Source organism: Abrus precatorius, unplaced genomic scaffold, assembly GCF_003935025.1.
Source record: "Abrus precatorius isolate BTA unplaced genomic scaffold, Abrus_2018 Scaffold9, whole genome shotgun sequence".
In the NCBI taxonomy this organism is placed as follows: domain Eukaryota; kingdom Viridiplantae; phylum Streptophyta; class Magnoliopsida; order Fabales; family Fabaceae; genus Abrus; species Abrus precatorius.
This window is the reverse complement of record NW_020874439.1, coordinates 26,237,998-26,259,416: the sequence shown is the minus strand read 5'-3', so window position 1 is coordinate 26,259,416 and position 21,419 is coordinate 26,237,998. Positions and strand designations below refer to the sequence as shown.

Genomic DNA, 21,419 nt, shown 5'->3' with positions numbered 1-21,419 from the left:
TTTAGTCCAATTCTATTATGGGTTTTGACTTTGATGGACTAAATCTTCGTCGATCGACTTGTTCTGCTGTAGTTTTTAGTGTCTGTGTTCATTGTTTGCTTTACAACTATGTTATTGAGTTTTGTAATGGAAAATTTGGGACATCGGCTTGTGGTTTATGGAGGATTTATTGATTCGATACGGTGTCTGATTAGAGATGCAATTGGAATATTCGTGTTTTTATAGCATTATGGATATAAAGGTCGCGAAAAGGACGGAACGATGTGGTGTGACGACGTGTGTGTATTGGCAAGCTGGTAAATGCAACAGAAATCCATGCAGATTTTTGCACGGAGAATCACCACTGCCATCTACACCTTATCACGATGCCAGAAGGCCCAATACTGCTTATCGTTATTCAAGGAGGCCCCATTTGTCTGAGAACACCTCCAAGTGTAACTCAAAGACAGTATTGATTAGAAAGAGTGCAGATAAAGAAGATGGGACAAGTGTTGCCAAGAGTTCTCAGAAGCCATCACCAATTATATGTAAATACTGGATAAATGGCAATTGTGTACATGGTGAACGGTGCCGGAATTTACATTCATGGTTTTATGGTGATGGGTTTTCCACATTGGCAAAGCTTCAAGGCCACAAGAAGGTACCTGACTCTAATACCCCTTTTAGTATTAAACACAACAGTTTTTTATAAAATTCTTCTGCAATAATTCCTTATTATTATAATTTAATCTAATTTGATCTGTGACCCAAGTTTTTATTTGATGTTATAGTAGTTACTAGTTACTGATTAGAATCGTAGAGCATTATAGCGTAACTATATGCTGCTATCTGCGTGCCTCTCTTTTATGTTAATATCTTTGGAGTAATTAAATTTAAGCTTTTGACAACAGGTCATCACTGGGATTGCCCTTCCAGTTGGGTCTGACAAACTTTATTCCGGCAGCACTGATGGGACAGTTCGTATATGGGACTGCCACAATGGTCTATCTGCAAATGTGATAAATCTTGGGGCTGAAGTTACCTCTTTGATCAGCGAGGGGCCATGGATTTTTGTTGGTGTGCGAAATGCTGTCAAGGTATGCTCTCTTTTTTCATTGTGTGATTATGTCTTTTATATAGGAGTAGTGCTTGTAAGCTGATTACATGGATGTGGTTATTGTGAAGGCTTGGAATATTCAGACTGCTTCAGAATTTACTCTTGATGGACCTAAAGGACAAGTCCTTGCCATGGTTGTTGGCAATGATACACTTTTTGCTGCAGCAGAGGTAACTAACCGTACCATGGTTTATGGTTATTTAATTGTAATTCTCTCTTCTTAAACATTTCTGTTCTGTCATCAAACGATTTATGTATCATCTGATTATTTAAATTGCAGAATGGTGAAATTTCTGCTTGGAGAGGCAGCTCTAGCTCTGAAGCCACGACCCCTTTTGACCCAGTTGCTTCACTAACTGGCCACACTAAAGCTGTTGTTTGCCTGGCTGTTGGAGGCAAAATGCTGTTCTCAGGGTCCAAGGACCAAAGTATAAAGGTATGTATATTGCCCCCATGTGGATTTTTTTAAAAGATATGTACTTTTTTTGAACTGGATATTGTTCAAATATATAATTTTTGATGAACAGCTCTTGATATTTTGTTTTCTTCAGGTTTGGGACCTTGATACATTACAGTGTAAAATGACACTCAATGAGCATACTGACGTGGTCACATCCCTTATTTGTTGGGACCATTATTTGTTATCAAGTTCATCTGACTGCACAGTTAAAATCTGGGTTGCCACTGAAGAGGGAACTTTGAAGGTGACATATACGCACCGAGAGGAAAATGTAAGTTAATTAAAACTTCTGTGAATATAATTTGTTGATATTGTCATTTGTAGATATCGGGCCGATATTTCTTTTAAAATTTTACTTTTATTGTAGGGTGTTGTTTCACTCTTTGGGATGCCTAATGCAGAAGAGAAGCCAATATTATTTGTCTCGTGCAGAGACAATTCAGTTCGCATGTATGAGTTGCCATCATTTTCAGAGAGGGGTCGATTATTTGCAAAGCGAGAGGTTCGATCAATGGAGTTAGGTCCCGGTGGTCTCTTCTTCACTGGTGACGGGACTGGTTTGCTGACGGTTTGGAAATGGTTGGAAGAATCCAAGATGGCTTCCTCTTAACTATAGAAATTTGAATGATACTGTATGCATCTGCCTCCTCTTGATGCGGTGCTCAGAACAATCAATTTATTTTTCAGAGGGATTACAATGAACAATATTCTTTGTAAATACAATATATATATATCAAATTGAATTTTCCAATTCCATTTTTTTTCTCCTTCACTTTGTTCCTTTTTTACTTCTCTTGCTTTGATAGTTCATGGTGATGAGCGTTTTCTTGTACTGCACATTGCTTTTATATCCTCGATTACGTTTTTAATAAAAATGTGGAAAATGAGGAATTTTCAGAATGCACATAACAATCTGATAATTACGAATATAAAATTACTTAATATGCATTTCTTTTAATTTTCAATAACTATAGGTATTCTTTTTTTCATTAGAAAAGGTATTGCTCTCCCACTAGTATTTTTCATGAAATCATTGTTCTTTTTTTTTAAATTACTTTCAAGTTATTTAATTGTTTGGTTAAAAATAAAAAAAAAGTAGAGGCTAAAATAATATAAATTTATTTCTTTTAAAATTTAATTTTAGTAACTTCTAAAAAAGCTGAAATTATAATTTTTACTAAAATAAAAAATAATTTTTATAATTTTAACTAAAAAATACATTTTACTTTTTTTATAAATAATTCACTATTTAAATATTTTGAAACTCATTCATTTTTAATTGATTATTCATAATTAAATCTACATTATTATTTCAAAATTTAATATATTTTTCTAATTTTAAAAAATCATAAAAGTAATTAATAGTGTAATTTTTTTTATCAATTATCATTGAAAATAAATGAATATTTTAAAAATATTAATATTATTAGAAAAAAAAATGCTTAAATCAAACTGAGATAACTTTTCAAAAAATATTATATAACATTCTCAAAAATATTTTAAACATACCAAATATAATTTTTTAATATAATTTTGTTTTTTTATGCACACATATACATGAACACACATTTCATTTTATAAATGTTTAATAATAATTTTTTATTTTAAAATTTAATATATTTTTCTAATTTTTAAAAAATCATAAAAGTAATTAATAGTGTAACTTTTTTTTTATTTATCAATTATCATAATAAATAAATATTTTAAAAATATTAATATTATTAGAAAAAATGTTTAAATCAAACTGAGATACCTTTTCAAAAAATATTGTATAACATCCTTCAAAATATTTTAAACAAACTAATTATATTTATAATATTCTCAAAAATAAATTAAAAAATATATGATTTCTAAGAAACATAATTCTGAAAGACTAATAAATAAATCTACACACCAAAAGCTCCTTAATCTAATCTCATACATTTGAATAACTCAATAAAGTATATATTAGCCAAACAAAATAAAAACTTTGACTTGATTTCGCTCTACCGAATTTGTTTTAACCTACTTGAGGAAGTTAAATAGTCTAATATTTTTTTTATGATATAATATAAATTTACAACATATTTATTTTAGGTAAAAATAACAATTTTTTAAATATATAATCAATGACAGATATAAAGATAAAAGAAAAGAGAGTTATAAATAAACCAATTTCATATATGCTTTTCAAAGTAAATAGGTAATATATATATATATAACTGTTGATTATTAAATACATAAATCAATTAATATAAAATTTTATATATTTTAATTTTAATAAATATAACTATTTTAAATACTCTTAAGGATTTTATAATTTAGATAACATATACTAAAAAGTTTTTATGTATATTTTATGAGTTTTACTTTTTAAGTTGAGTGAAATTTATGTATAAAATTTATTTTAAAAATTAAGTAAAATTAGATATATACATATATATTACCAAAATATAATAAATAAATACTATCTTCATTTTATTATTAATTAAATAGTTTAGTTTAGTATTAACAGGCCAACTCAACTCAAAATTATCGTTAGTAATTTTTAAAACTGTTATTAATAATTTTTTAATTTCAAAAATTTAATTAATTTTATTTAAAACAATAAATAATAATTTTATGTTTTTGTAAATTTTTCAAAAATTTATATTTTACTATATATTATTTTTAAATATTATATAAAAATCATAATTGTTCTTATTCTCACAATTATTTCGTGTATCTTTATTTTTAAAATTTCAAAGTTGTAAAGATTTTTTAGACTGTGGTACAATTGTTATGGAAGATCTTATTTATTTTTTATGATAAGATTTTTTAAACAGGTGTTATACGTTTTATTATTTTCAAATCGGAATTGTATCATTTAGTTGCTTGATTAATTTATTCTTATGGACTTTTATAAATCAAAGAAATCTAATAAAATCTAATTTTACAACTCCTTTTATCAAATCTTTCTTTATTTTATTTTAGTCACTAATTGAACATTATTGAATTTAAATTACAGTATAATTTAAATTCAATGAATTTCTATGTATATACTTATTAAAAAAATTAAAAGTGACTTTTATATTGTTATGTATTTACTTTAAAGATAAATTTACGCTAGCAATACTTCTTAGGAATTCAATTATAGAACTTTAAAATAATGTCTTAAAATATACAATTTTAGAAAATATTAGAAAAATATGAGACTCAAATATTATTATTAACAATTTATAGATAAAATAAATAAATTTTTTAAATCATCATTAACATTTTCTGAATTTAAATAAATCAACTAATTTTATTCAAAAATAATAAATAAAATTTTTTATATTTTGATATTTATTTTAAAATTTCATATTTTAGTATATATTAATTTTAAATATAATATATATAAAAACTGTCAATGTTCTTATTCTCACTTTTATCTCGTGTATTTTTGTTTTTAAAATTTCAAATAAGCAAATATATTTTAAAGATGATTTAATTGTACAAATCCTTTTATCAAGTTGTTTCTTATCTTGTCTTAGTCACTAACTAAGTTCAGTTATAAAGCTTTAAATTCTACTCCACTTAACTCTTTATATAGTCTTAATATTTTAAAGCTCCATAGTTAGTAAGTTTATTTTGGCCCTAAATCCCAATATAATAAAAATGGTAGATTAAAGTCAGGGTTTGCTCACCTATTTTAAAAAGTAATTAATAATTATTATATTATTTAGTTATAATATTTATTATATAATTTTATTTAAATAAATTAAAAATTAATTTTAAAAGTATAAAAAATATTTATTTAATATATTAAAATTTTATCATAAAACTAATATTAAATATAGTAATATTACAAAATGAAATTAAATTTAGTTTTTTCATTTGTTTAATTTTTTTAATTAAATTTAAAAATGGTACATTAATAATTTATAGAGGCTTGTATTTGTAGTGACCATTTATTGGTCCTTGTTAATGAGAATCCAACAGAAGAAGTGATAATTGGTAGAGGCCTCAAAAAGGTGATTCTTTATTTTCTTTCTTATTTTTATTGACAGTGGAAGATTTGAGGAGATTGATAAGAAGTATCGTCTCAAAAAGTCTTTTTTCTAGGGTTAAAGTTAGTGATGAATTAGAAATTTTATTGTTACAATTTGCATATGATACTTTGATCATAGGTGAAGCTACTGAGCAGAATTTGTAGACGATAAATGCTATTCTACGAAGCTTTCAGCTTATATTTGGACTTAAAATTAATTTCCATAAGAGTTGTATTGTAGGAGTGAATGTGACATGAGATTTTCTATAAACAACGTCTCAATTTCTAACTTGCAAGATGAGATCATTTCCTTTTTGGTATTTAGGCATCTATGTTAGGGATAAACCAAGAAAGAAAACTGCTTGACAAAAGCTTATTGAGGTGCTTAATCGCAAACTAGCATTTTGGAAGCACAAATACATCTCTATTGGGATAAAGTAACACTTTTTAATGTTGTTTTAAATAGTCTTCCACTACATTATTTATTCTTTTGAAAAATGCCACTGGGTGTCATTAAGGAAGCAGTGAAAATTCAACGTCAATTTCTTTGGTGGAGGGACACGTTGTGAGTCTGTAAGCAAATTGATGAGTTGATAGATTCTAATGTCATACGAGTACTTGACGATGATTGTTTTTTTTTAGTTTTTGGATCATCTGCAGATCTGTTAATTTCTTTGGAGGTAGCTTAGAGTGTTTCAGATTTGTAGAGGGACGTGGTGTGGGTCTGTAAGCAAGCTGATGAGTGGATAGATTCTAATGACATACGGGTACTTGGCAATGATTGTTTTTTAGTTTTTGGAAGGATAAATATGCAAGAAATATTATATTAGCAAATTTATACCCAAGACTATTTTCAGCAATGACTAATAAAGAGACGTGAGTCATAGATAACAGACGATTTGAGATAGATCAATGTATGTGAGAAATTACTTGAAAAAAAATAAATTATTTTTATGGGAGAAGGATTTACAACAGCGAAAAATTATGGAAAGTAAGAAGTCAAAAGAAAATGTGAATGACATGTTGCTGTGGAAGTGTGATGGTGACAAAAAATATAGTGTGCAATCAGTTTATCGCTACATTCATCATTTTTTACTGCAGGTAGTGATTTGGAGCTGAGTATAGTGCAAGCCTTATGCAAGATTTGGAAGGGCAGTGCACCGAGAAAGGTAGTGATATTTGTTTGGCATCTATTGCTTAATGCAATCCCAGTACGGAAGAACTAGACCAAATGTGGATTGATGATTCCCTCAAAAGCTTATGAGTTGTGTGATACTAAAGATGATGACATATTGCATATTTTTTTTATACTGCAGTGGCTCTATGAAACCGTGGTAAATGGTGTTTGAATAGTTTAGTGTCAATTTAGGCTTACCTGAAAATTTACACGAGATGTTACTAAGCGTGTGTGAAATCTAATGTGGAAAAAAGAAATGGAGGAGAGTTGTAATGATATAGTTTGCTGTAGTATAGACAATTTGACTTCAGCAAAATAATCTTCTCTTAAATAATGAGATGTTACTAAGTATGTGTGAAATCTAATATGGAAAAAAGAAATAGAGAAGAGTTGTAATGGTATGGTTTGCGTTAGTATAGACAATGTGGCTTCAACGAAATAATATTCTCTTAAATAATACCGTGGTAAATGGTGCTTGAATAGTTTAGTGTCAATTTATGCTTACCTGAAAATTTACACGAGGTGTTATTAAGCATGTGTGAAATCTAATGTAAAAAAAAGAAATGGAGGAGAGTTGTAATGATATAATTTGCGGTAGTATAGACAATTTGATTTCAGCAAAATAATATTCTCTTAAATAATGAGATGTTACTAAGCATGTGTGAAATCTAATATGGAAAAAAGAAATGGAGGAGAGTTGTAATGGTATGGTTTGCGGTAGTAAAGACAATTTGGCTTCAGCGAAATAATATTCTCTTAAATAATAGTGTGTTAAATGTTAGTGAAACATTTGATTCTATTAAGTATCGTTCTTGGAAGTGACTTGCATTAGGACAAAATCGATTGTATATATGAATTGGATTAATGATCCTTTAACATGTATTGTTAATTTTCTTTAAAACTGTAATGCGTTAGAGTATCCCTTGTATTCTAAATTTATCCTTAATAAAATATTGATGTTTAGCAAAAATAAAAAATAAAAATTTATGATTTTAAGTAAGAATTAGTAATAAATGTTTTTAACTAAAAAATAATTAAATAATAAAATAATATTTGATAATTATTTTAAAAAACTTAATCAATTTTTTTCTCTTTTCATCATACTAGCGTATGGTGCAAGTTATCAAAAAACAGACAAAAAGTGATGAGGACCTGAATTTATGGGTGCTTTTTTCATTATCATTTTTTAACCAATAATATTACTTTTTTCAAAAAATAATGTGTTCCTTGAAAAGATCTTTAAGAAAGACCAAAGAATTGAATCTTTAAGAGGTAAACCAGCCACAATTTTGGCTTAATATATGCTTCAAACTCACAAATTCCAACAAAAAGAAAGAAATAGCAAATAAAAAATATAGAAGGAAGAAGTATTGATATAACGCTACTTTAAAAGATTGAAAATAAGACAATGATTGCACTCACCACATGAGAGAATCCATGATAAGAGTAGTGTTATGAATTTTCTAAAGAAAAAATTTAGAGAAAAACTCAACTCACATGAGAGAAAAAAAATGCACAATGCATCAAATGAATTCTAAATCTCAAAATAATTCAAAGTCCAAAATAGTCTTTAATAGGCCTCAAAATAAAGAAAAGAAAAAGGATGAGAATTTGAGCTGAATATATGCTTTGAAACATGGCTTAATACAAGCCCGAATAGAATACAAAAGACTCTACTCTAAAGTCCAATAGACTTTTGGAACTCATGGTCAAAATATAAGACTGAAAACAAACTATTCTAAATATAAACAAAGCAAGTAAAAACTGTATACACGTGTAATCCTATAAATTATAGGGTCACATCACTAGCGTATGATGCAAATTATAAAAAAAATAGACAAAAAGTGATGAAGAGCTAAATCTATAGGCACTTTTTTCATTATCATTTTTCAGCGATAGATATATATGGGAGTGCCCCAAGATGGAAATTTTCTCTCGAGGATCAATAGAAGCAAATTCCTTTCAACGAATTCGAGCTTCATCAGACTCAAATGATGATTTGGTCTTCCACAATGATCTTAACTTCTCAGTAAAAAGGGTATTTCTACGGCAGGTAAAGACTTCATCAAAATCAGTTGATTAAGACTTTCAACTTAATGTGTGGATTTAATGTCTTAAACTAGCCTAATCTAAATCTTCTTTTGATCAATCATGGCATCAGATAACAACTTCAAATTTTATAATGTAAAGTGTGTTTAATTTTACTTTTGAATTTTGAACTCCTCAGTAAGAAGGGTGTTTCTACAACAGGTAAAGACTTCACCCAGGTCAAGATTAAGACTTTCAACTTTTGCATGAATTTAATGCCTTGAACTAGCCTTATTCAAACCTCTCTTTTGATCAATCACGGCGTCGGATAACAACAACTTTTAAAATGTGAAGTCTGTGTGATTTTACTTTTAAATTAAGAAAGTTATACAATATTCATAAAAATAAATAAGATTGAAATATTAAGTTTATGGTAATATATTATTTTATTTTATTTTATTTAAAAAATTTAGGGTAAATGTACAATTTGATCCCTGGGGGGTAACATTTTATTTATCTTGAAAGTTTTGTTTTGTACAGTTGTCTCGTAATGTGTTAACCTACGTTTTAGTTTTTTTGTTTCTCTACTTCATAGTATATATATCTGTGCGGCGCGTGCGTGATTTCTTGCCTTTGCTCTTTCCTTAATTAATTACAACTTCATTGACCACATGAACATTCAAAATCTTCCTATTGACAATAAAAGCAATTTGATCACTAGAAACAACATGATTTATTAAAGTTGGTGAAAAAAATGAGACCAAATTGTTGAAGATCCTCTTGTAATATTCATTAAAATCACGGTGTCTTCGAACTTCATGGTGGAGACTTGATGAATGATTGTGTTGAACCTTTCTTTGTGATCGTTTGATCATGGAGATGAGGAAGTGATTAAGATTCAGTTTAGTTAAGTTTATGTAGAAGCACTTGTAGGAGGAAAAAAATAAATAAAACAAATAAAATTTTCTCATTAGTTAATCAACTTATGCACTTCATGTTTTAGAGAACTTAATTGATCAGAAGAGTTGTAAAAAAAAAATAAAAGAACGTAAGTTAAGTTAATTTTAATTTATGAGAATGATTTTATTTATTATATCTCATTTTTTCCTTACAAATATTTCTGTAAAAGCTGACTTAAATTGGATCCAAGTTAGGATCCAATTACAAGATATGCAACCTGAGTCTCACATTCGAAGTATGGAGTTTATAAGGCTTTAAGCTCTCCAACAACAATAGCTACCTTTTGCAGTATGGTTCTCCTAAGTATCTTATGATACTAAGGATGTGATTATTCCGTGACTCCCTCTATTATCCATGTCTACTCTCCCGTTCTCCATTCATCTACTAAAATAGAAGGACATGTAAACGTTGTTATTTATCCTGTTGTGATACTGATTAATTATTCGGTATATTTTTCTTTTTAAGTTTGAAACTTTTTAAACTTTCAGCTACTATCTAATATCTAATATTGTTTTAAAAAATATTTCAATTTTCAGGGGGACTCAAAAAGTGCTATAAGAGGATGACAGCATGGCACCAACTCTTGAAAACTTGAGAGCTTTTCTTTTTATTTGAAGAGACCTGTTCATGAATAAAGTTTACGTGTATATGGCTGCAGGAACGGTGGTTCTTGAGTTACACGTAAGTGTGTTTTCTGAATAAAGTTGTCACTGTATTTCTATAACAGATCATGTGTGCTTGGCTTTTAAGGTACTATGTGTGATTCGTGTCTATTTCCATTTTTGTTGATATTGGAAATTAATTCCTGTGTTTTCTTAAAGAATAAAGTGGTTCATGTGTTTTTGTTAGCTGGTATACACGTTTAGTTTATCTTCTTTTGTAGAATTTCTTGTAAGACTTCTCAGTTTTTGATGATATAATTTGAATAATTACTATAATTTTTCACTCAATTTTCTTATACGTCTATTTTTATTTTATTTTTTCATTCTCTCTTTCTTCTATTCTTATCAAAATTTTCACTTATTTCACTCCGCCAACAAAAATAATCATTTTTTTTAAATATGGGTGAAGGGCACAGATAGATATGAAAAGAGAGAGAGAAAAGTAAGACAGAATAAATAATGCTAAAGAAAATGAAAAAAAAAAAGTGAAATAGATAGAAGAAGAGTGAATATAAAAATATAATACAAATTTTATATCCCACTTGGATATATTTTTCATATAATCCATAAATTTTGATAAATTTATAATTTTAATCACACAAACGTTATATCAATATCTACAGGTACTTTTGTAAATATAATTTTAAATAAAAATAAAAGTAATTTATATTTAAACAAACTTTATTCAAAATAATTTAAACTTTATCAATATCTACACAAGTAATTAATATTATTTTGAGTTTAAAACGAAAGAAAAAGAGTTTATAAACTATTTAAGACTCTCTTAATATTATATTTCTTAAATTCTCTTAATTTATGTAATTTTGTATTAAAATCATTCATCCTCCTCCTTTTTTTTTCTCTTTTTCCAAAACTACTAAACAAAATCTCAAAGTACGCTTTCTTGTATTTATTCCAAGTCAACTCTATGAAGCATGATACAAATTGAATGAGTTCAGTTCAACTAATTCAATGGACTTGTCCCTGGTGTTATTTTCCTCAAATCAATAATCGAAAGTATAATTGACCAAAAATAATAATAACACATGATTTTGATGTGATAATTCACATTTTCATTAGTATTAACATTAATCTTTTTTTTATAAAAAAAAATTGAAGTGAAATTCTAGGAAAAAATATGTAAAATAAAAAATTATAGAATTTAGAGTATTTTAGTTGAGTCTAATTCATCACGTTGATCTTTGTATATTGGATTGAAAATAGTATAAACAAATAAAATATTTGAAAGATTTCATTTAAAAATTTAAAACTAATCTAAATAAAGAGCAATTAATTTAATGGTGGCTTACTATTAACTCCTCTAATTCTATATATTAATTGTGAATTCTCACTCTTAGGTGAGAGCATTTTTAAGAATTATTATATTTTTCATTATTATGACTTTTCTTGCTTTAATTATATAATTTTTTAATTTAATAAATTATATATTAAATTTCTCATAATGTATTTTTAAATTTTTATTATTATCTCTTTAATTTAGTCATATATAAATAGAATAGAATAGATTATTATTATTATTATTATTATTATTATTATTATTATTATTAAAATGTACTTAATTTAAGTCATTCTAATATACATATTTTAATTTAATAATATATGTGAAATATACGGAAAACTCACTATTTTTATTTGATATTAACTTATTAAAAAATTTAAGTAATAGTTAGAAAATAAAAGAAAATAATAATTAATAGTTAATAATATCTTTTAAATGAATAAATATTTAAGAAAGTAATTAATATTAATTTGAATTTTGGTTTATTTAGTGTATTTTTTCTCAGTTCAAATATCATTTGGTGTCTTAAATTAAAATAATTCAAGACTAACTTTTGTTCCCAATTCATGAATCCCCCAGGAAATTCTTGATAAGGTGACATTCGAACATCACTTTCTACTAACCTTGCATATGCAATGGCTTTACATCACTACGCCAATCCTTCGAGTTCTTTGTTTGATTAGTTTAAAATTGAATAATTTAATTAGAGGGTTTTAACAAAAATAAAATAAAATAAATTACATATTATATATATATATATATATATATATCCTGTTTTCTATATAATCAAAGTTAACTAAAATTGACTTTAAAATACTTTAATTTCAATTATACTAGGTCATGTGAAAAATTAAATAAAATTATTTCACTTATAAGATCGAAGTTTATTATAATTAACTTTTGTACGTGGAAGATCTAATATAAAAAGTTGATTCAGATTGTAATCAAATTCAATAAATATTGAGAATAGATTTTAATGAATTCAGTGAGTTTGGTCTCCTATCTTCTTTGTTATATATATATATATATATATATATATATTGTTCTATTGGACCATTCCAAAAATCTTTTGGATTTGAGGAGCAGATCTAGAAATAGAAGACGTAGCCTTATCAATAATCCATTTTTTTAAGAGAGTAACTTCATCTCACTTAATAATCGTAGGAAAAGAGATATTGGCCTTTGTCATATTAGTAATAAACAAATTAATCTCATATTTTTTGAAGTTTGAGAAGGACTCTAAACGCACAAAAGTTCATGACTTTGTATTGAATCCTATAGATTAAAGTCACAGGAATAGACCATTCTTTCATGTCTAAGCCATGAAAGTGTATATTAAGAAACAAAGAGTCTAGAATATTCCTATTCATAAGATTCACTGTCTTGTTTAGGTAACAGTTGAAGTAAACTGGTCTTTATCTTAGACTGATTTCCACTGTATCTATTAAGGAATCTTTAAACTTATTGTGCCTAATATCTCTTAAATACATTAAGACGACATCTATCCCCATGTCTATTGATAAAACTTTTTGGCAAGTGCACCAAATCATTGAAGTTATAAAGATTATCGTCCACTGGGATAAGTGTTAAGTATCAAACCACAAGAATATTACTAGTTGGGTCACCAAAACAGAGTATATATAGGAATACGAAATTTAACACAGCAGAATTTTAAAACTAAAAGTAAAGGTGCTAAAATTACAATTAATAAATGGATAAAAGTAAAACTTAATACAGAAAATAAGTAACAGAATTGCAGAATATAAATAACTCAAGTAAAGAAAATAGGTTTTTGCAAAAATTAATAAATGAGTTGAGTTTAGAATCCCTTATCCCTTTCCCCTTACTTAAAATATACTTGTAACTCAAAATATAGCCAATCTAATGGTCAAGTTTTCTCAATTATCCAACTCCAATCCCTTGGTAATTGGTTTTAAAATGACTTTTAATCTCCTAATCCCTTAGGTAAACCAAAAACGTTCAGCATTAAGGATAAAACTCATATGACCACATTATCATAAATTTCTATTCCTAGACAATTCATAATAAGCATTTTAACTCCAGTCTAAGAAAGTTCACAACTTTCCAACAATGAACTCTTTTTCATCAACCCCATTCACGTAGAACAACGAGACATTAAGTTCAGAATTAAAAAGTTAGATTAAAGCTTCCATCTTTAGTCACATACAATGCTTAGTTCATTGCAATAGGTAAAGGTATAAGTTCATCTTTACTCAACCCCAAAGAGATTTAGCTAGACATTATGAAAGGAAATGAATTAAAACTGAGATATATTGCAGAAATGAAATTCATAGTTATAGAAAAGCTTACAGCAAAAGGATAAAATGAAAGTGTTACTGTTCTATTACAAAAATCAGAGAAGATGGAAGGAAAATCCAAGTTTCCATGAGAATCCTTCTACCCAGACGTAAAGAAAATACCCTAGTTACCCTATTCTACGTAAAACTGTATGAAAACTTAGAAAATCGTGCTCCAGAATGTTCTAAAAAAAGAAAGATAAAAGATGCCGCCTTTTTAGAATTTTTTCGCTTTTATATGCATCAGTCAACGTCGTGTCTCCACAAATAAAAGTTTGTGTCCCCACAAATCAGACCTGCAACACTCCTCTTTTGCTCTTTAAGTCCAATTGCAGAATTTCTTTTTAATCCCTTCAAAATAAAATTGTCAGCCATTAGAATATGAGTGATTCATGAATTTTCCAGCAAATACAACATTCCATTGAATTTCTTAATTAATTGCATTGACTTTTAATTTAAATTCAATGAAATATGCCTAAAAACCTTTAATTTTCTAGATGAGTTATTGACTCATCACAATCCCAAACTTAAATGTTTGCTTGTCCTCAAGCAAATTTATTTTCTTTTTCAATTGAAACAGCTAGTTTCCAGAAAAATTGACACAAACTCAATTTATCAATCATCCCTCTTGTAGCAGTTAAATTAATGCAAGCCATTCACAAGCAGTTTCTTCAACATTTGACACTAAAACTGAATTAAATTCCTTCTCAGATCAATGTTTCACTCTTTACTGCTCAAGTATTTAGGCTTGTGTTTGACTCTCTTTAATGCCTTTTACTGTCATTCTTTCACACAGATTTGGCAAATTTCTAATTCACACTATCCATGTAATCAGTTCTAATCAAGAGGGCTTTCTAAAGGTTAAAATGTGGTCAAGGTTCAGGTGGGAAACAATTTGGTCACTGACTGTTCCTTATATAAAAAAAAACATGAAGGATATCTTAGAAAATCTAAGAAATTGAAGAACTATTTGCACTCCTCCATTAGGTATTTTTCAACTTTCTTAATTGAATGCTGCAACACTTAAATCTATATTTTGAAATTCTCTTTTCATTCTGTTTTTGTTTTCTATTTTTTTTCCTTTTTTTTTAATTTTTTTTCTTCTTTTTTTTTTGAAGTAAATTGAATGGTACTCAATTTGAATACTTACTAACTGTAGCAATTGACCAAAATGGCTTTCTCAACATATATAATTATACACCCATATACAATTTGCCAACCCCAAACTTAAAAGGATTGCTTGTCCTCAAGCAATTTCTAATAGAAACTCCAAACTTAGAATTTGCTAAGTTATCCAATTAGTGCTCATGCTTTCTAAGTTATAAGGAGGGACAAGTGTTTGGGCATGTTTGGTGGTAGTGTAGAGGTGAGAGAAAAATTTGCCCAAGCTCAAAAGGGCTAACAAGGGTTGAATGAAAGGTTGGCATTTTAGTTGAAGGTAGTTAAAAATAAAAATGGCCTCAATCATTTTAGAACATAAATGCATGGGCAAAGGACAAAGAAATGTGACAAATCATGCAAAGAATTTTAGAATCCAGCAGGCATACTCTCATCAAGAAAAATTAAGTTCAATGCTTACCATGGCAATTTTTTAGAATTTAAAACAATCATGGTGGTCAGCAATGTTCAGAAATTGTGTGAATTCACAAACAATATGGTGCACAAGAGAGATGCAAGATTTATACAGTTAGTTAGGATCACATTTTAGAGAATAGAACAAAATTAGGGAGAGTAAAAAGAGACTCCCTTGTGTATGTGAATCAAGTTGAAGTGTGGAGTTTGCCTCTTGCTTTCTTTGTTAAAATACTTGGACTGTTCAGAATAGAAATGGCAGCAAACACATATATATATAAACTGCACAAATGAAGAATTTTGCTGTGCAAATTGCAGGCTGCATGATGAAGAAAGAATTACCAAGCAAAACAGAATTTTGCAGCTAGAAAAATGAAGCAATAGTTAAGAATGCATGCTCCACAAAATAGAATATAACATTGAAAAATCCAAGTTTGATTGTTCAAAAAGAGGAGTGCAACCAATGTATCACAAGAATTATGCAAGAAAGACACATGTATTTGCAAATTGCAGCACCTAGAACTTAAAAACATTGTGCATTCAAGTGTTGTCAACTGGAAACACTTAAGAGCCATGGTGTGCTGAAAAATTGTGTAGCAGAATAAAATAAAAAATTAAGATGCATATGGCAACTGTGTATAATTTTTACAGCACTCACAAACCAAGATGAAAACTTGCAGAGACAAAATCACCACTAAAGAACAATGAATATCAAAAATTCAGAATGAGAATTTGGTCACTCAGTATAATTTGCAACATGAATTCATAATATGATAGCCAAGAGTTAACATGATATTCAACAATGAAAAGAGTATGTGAATGACAAAACATAGGATGTTGTGTACATACTGGTCATTACAAAAAAATTTGCACTCTCATTCCCACAAAAATGACATGCACAGGTATCATTCATAAGAGGACTGCATACTAACAGATGATTAAGACAATGACCAAATTAAAAATTCAAATAAAATCTGCACACAAAAGAAGATTCACAGCAAGGCAAAACACACCACAGAAATTAAATTGTATCATTGTTCAAATAATGTTCCAGAATTAATGACAGTGAACAAAACTTAGAAGACTGCACACAAAAATTTTCAGAATAGATTCAAAACATTGTTGTGCAAAAATTCATAAGATATAAAAGGCATAACTCAATAAAAATGACAAACAATGAATTGGTCTGGTGTTACCATTGGTATGCTGTCAAATTATCATATATCATTGAAATTGTTTAGAATCTACAGCACCCAGTAAATTAAAATAATATGCCTAAAAAATTGTTTAAAACTAAGAACATTAATGAACCTTCAGGTAAAAATGAAAATGCACCAAAAGAGAATAAAGCAATCAAGAATTTGTGCATATTGTATAAACAATGAGTAAGACCAATTTTTAGAAATTCACAAAAGGGGAATTGTATATCAAAAGAATAACATCATATATGACAATTGTTGTGAACAGAAAAAAATTGGCAATGAATAAATTCTGCAGTGAAAGAGTACCAAACAACAAGAGTAAGGAATCGTAAAAAGTTCAAATTAACACTTGAGTCACGCAATGAAGTCTGCAATCATGAAATCTACACATTATCAAATGGCTGGAACATTAAACAAAACAAAGTAATAACAGAAAATTGCAAACAGAAAAACAAGGCATTCATAACGTCATTGTTAAAATGATTTTCAAGAAATTATAGTGAATCACAATCAGAGGAGCATGCAGAAAATTTCAACATATTGCAACACACCTAAGGACCATTTGTGTGCAAAAATAGAAAAAGGGAAAACTTTTGTGCCCTAGATTATGTACAGTACACAGCAAGCATAAAAACACAAATTATCACCCTTTTCACGACATGAAAACATCCTCAGAATTGAAAATGGGACTAACGTGCAAGCAAAGACCCATAGAGGATACAGAACAAATGCAAAACTTGGGAGGATAAATTGCATAGCACACAGATGCAAGAATGAAGCATGAGAGGGATGAAGAAGTGTACCAAAAACAAAGCAAGAAAGTGCAAAATAACATACCTTTGTGACGCTCCAAACTTTTGATTTTAGCTACTAGAAGGAGAAAATGAGGCACAGAGAGAAACCAAGGGTGGTGAGGGTTCAAAAGATATAAGTTTATGTGAGTGGGTATGAAGAGTGATCGGTAATGGAGCATTAAAACGGAAAATGCAAATACGTGGTGAGTAACTGCACAAGTTATCGCTAACCTCTAGGCTTCCCTTCTTTCTTTTTTCTTTTTTTTTAATATGAAACTAAAATTTAAAAAATATTATTATTACAAATTTTTTTTATATATTTATATATATATTTTTGAATATTATTATAATAATTTTTTAAAATTTTTTTTAATATATATTTTTTAGATTTTTTTTCTTCCTTTTTTTTTTTTACTAATAAAAAGCTATAATGACAAATAATTAAATATTAAACCTGTTGGGTCTTGTTTCTTCTTTACGGACACTTAAGTTCTTTAACAAGGGAGGATAACATAGAGTAAGGATAGACTCGTGAAGAAGAAATACCGAATTGAGGCATCCATAGACATGAAGTGTGCCTGCTGTCCAAATTGTATTTGCTGCAATAAAAAGGCAGCACTTCTCTAGCCTGCAAAACATCAGTTTAACAATAAATAACTAAATAAATAAATAAAAAATGGTTGTTGGATGATTGGGTTGAGTCCTGCCCCAAACTCCAACTTGTGCAACTTAGGAAACTCTTTTTTTTTAATACTTGCTCCTTCAGCACTCTCAATAACTCCTCTTCTTCTAACTGTGATAGGGTGTTGTTTCTTATTGTAGGAAGTGTTTCCTTTTCCCCCACAAAAGCATATTTTAAATGTGAAGGAAGAGGTTTCAACTCAAGCCTTCGTGATTTTTCCACTCTTCCTCCTTCCAATGATTCTCTTATTAAACTTTTCTGCAAAATTAGTTGAGCCTCAAGTTGTTGCATGCACTCTTGCACTTCTTCATCACTCTCCTCATTAATTTTCATAGTTGCATTGGCTACCAGCTTTTCTAATGGATCTGCAGAAGTGTTTTGCTTCAAAGTTGTTGCTGTAATAAGTGAATCCACTATATCAATTCTAAAGCAAGTATCCTTGTCATCCGGGTGCTGCATTGCCTCAAATACCTTGAATGTAACTTTCTCATCATGTAGGCGCAAAATTAATTGCCTTTGTTGCACATCAATTAGCGCTTTTCCAGTGGCTAGAAAAGGTCTTCCAAGGATCACAGACACTTCAGAATCTTCATCCATATCCAGGATAACAAAGTCTGCTGAAAAAATTAGTTTGTCCACCTTCACCAACACATCCTCCATTACACCATATGGGTACTTGATGGATTGGTCAGCTAGTTGGAGAGCCATTTTTGTACTTTTAACTTCGTCCACTCCCAATTTCTTCAAGATGGAGAGCAGCATTAAGTTGATGTTGGCCCCCAAGTCACATAAGGCCTTCCCAATTGTCACATTCCCTATAGTGCAGGGGATTGTGAAGCTTCCTGGATCTTTCAACTTAGGAGGCAACTTTTGCTACAATATTGTGCTGCATTCTTCGGTTAAAGTTATTGTAGCATCCTCCTTCAACTTTCTCTTCTTTGAAAGCAAGTCCTTCATGAACTTGGCATACAAAGGCATTTGTTCTAGTGCTTCTGCAAATGGTATATTTATGTGCAGCTTTCTGAAAATGTCCAGGAATTTGGAAAATTGCTCTTCCTTCCCTTTGTTCTTGGGAATGTGTGGATATGGTAGCTTAACATAAGGAGGAGGAATTTGAGGCTTGCATGAGTCTTCCAAAATCTATTTCTTAGATCTATTCCAATATGCCTCATCCACCACTAATTTCTGTTTTGGTGGAATTTTCTCCTCTTCTTCCTCTTTTGCAATCTCCAATTCTGGTTCTGGTTGCTGTTCTGCTACCTCTTTTTCTTGTCCAGCAATTTCATCATCGTCTTTTTCAAGTGATTTTTTCTTAGGTTGTGGCTCTATCACCTTTCCACTCCTAATAATAATTGCTTGGCAGAATTCTTTAGGATTTTCTACTGTATTCCTAGAAAAAGAGCCTTGAGCTGGTTCATTTATTTTCTTTATAATTTGCCCTATTTGGTTCTCCAAATTCTTCATTGAGGCTTCTTGATTTGCCATCCTTGTGCTTGCATCCTGCATAAACAAATTTGTGGTTTGAGTTAATTGCACAAGTGCTTTTTCAAGAGATGATACCTGATCAATTGCTGGTTGGTTTGGTGGCGGCATTGGTCCTAGATTTTGAAAATTTTGCTGCTGCCACTGTCCTCCTTGTTGGTTCGGTCTTTGTGTAGGTGGAGTATAGTATGATTGGTTCAATGGCCTGGTATTTAAGTTGAAATTTGGTCTAAACTGCTACTATTGAGGTGGATAAATAGGTTTCTGCTGAAAGTTTTGTTGCTGCCACTGCAGCCTTGAATTAAAATTTTGCTGCCTTGGCATGTTATTCATGAAGTTCACCTATTCAGCCCCTTGTTGCTGCATGTATTCAACTCTGTCTTCACTTGTTCCCTCATTGTATTCCTCTTGGCTGATGGGAGCTACATAGTGTACTGGTTTATTCCTTTCAAACTTCATGTTTTCAAACTTAGCATTGAGAGAATTCAACTGTTGTGACATTAATTTGTTCTGGGCCAGCAGTGCATCCAATGTATTCAGCTCCAATACACCTCTTTTTGAAGAGTTTCTTTCCCTATGATTGTAATTGTTGGATGCCATAACTTCAATGAGTTGGCATGCTTCTTCTAAGGTCTTTTGAGCAAATGAACCTCCAGTTGCTGCATCCACAATTATCTTTGTTGCTACATTCAGCCCATCGTCAAAAGTTCTCAATTGAAGCCATTCGGGTAGCTCATGATAAGGGCAGCTTCTCAAGAGTTCCTTGAATCTGTCCCATGCTTCTTGAAGTGTTTCATCTTCCCTTTGAGAAAAGGCCATAATTTCTTGCCTCAACTTGGTTGTTCTAGAGGCTGGAAAATACTTCGTCAGAAATTTGCTCTCTAAATCATCCCAAGTAGTGATACTTTCTTCCGGTTGGGATAACAACCAACTCTTTGCCTTATCCCTTAAAGAAAATGGAAAAAGAGACAACTGAATAGCCTTATCACTCACACCATTCATTCTAATCATTCCACAAATGGTCAAAAAATTCTGAATGTGTAAGTGAGGATCTTCGGAAGGATGTCCAACAAATTGCTTTTGCTGGACCACTCTCATAAGGTCAGGTCTGATCTCAAAGTTGTTTGCTTGAATAGAAAGTCAAACAATGGAGGTGGGGTTTCCTCTCAATTTTGCACGTGCATAATCATCCAAAGTCCTTCGTTCTACATTGGGATTTCCTGCCATTTCTGCAGAATTCTGCTCTTGTGGGTCTTCTTCTTTTTCTTTTTCTGAAGTTTGTCCTTTCTTTTTGTTCTTTTTCTTGAAATTAATAATTGGCTGGTCAAGTTCTGGAGATGAATCACTCTTTTTGATCTTCTCCTTGGCTCGCATCAACCAATTCAACTACTGCACTTAGGTTCCTGTCACAAACCTTAAACACAACAAATGTTATTAACCCAATCTAACATATTCTCATTACCATTGATATTAACAATCATTATCCCCAGCAACGACGCTAGAAACTTGATAAAACTTTTTGGCAAGTGCACCAAATCGTTGAAGTTACAAAGATTATCGTCCACTGGGATAAGTGTTAAGTATCAAACCACAAGAATATTACTAGTTGGGTCACCAAAACAGAATATATATAGTAATACAAAATTTAACACAGCAGAATTTTAAAACTGAAAGTAAAGGTGCTGGAATTACAAT

General features: G+C 29.6%; 1 protein-coding gene and 1 non-coding gene across 2 annotated transcripts; both read left to right on the top strand.

Moving 5' to 3' along the window:
- The first annotated feature begins 229 nt into the window (after positions 1-229).
- LOC113849179 (zinc finger CCCH domain-containing protein 48-like) lies at positions 230-2,166 on the top strand. Its single transcript, XM_027478880.1, has 6 exons — positions 230-640; positions 891-1,076; positions 1,165-1,266; positions 1,377-1,532; positions 1,648-1,827; positions 1,924-2,166. The coding sequence occupies exons 1-6, from the start codon at positions 230-232 to the stop codon at positions 2,164-2,166; spliced, it is 1,278 nt and encodes a 425-aa protein (XP_027334681.1).
- An 18,288-nt stretch (positions 2,167-20,454) lies between these two features.
- On the top strand, positions 20,455-20,561 carry LOC113851670. The gene has a single exon (XR_003502242.1). It is a non-coding gene; the product is annotated as a small nucleolar RNA R71 (small nucleolar RNA).
- Positions 20,562-21,419: the final 858 nt, after the last annotated feature.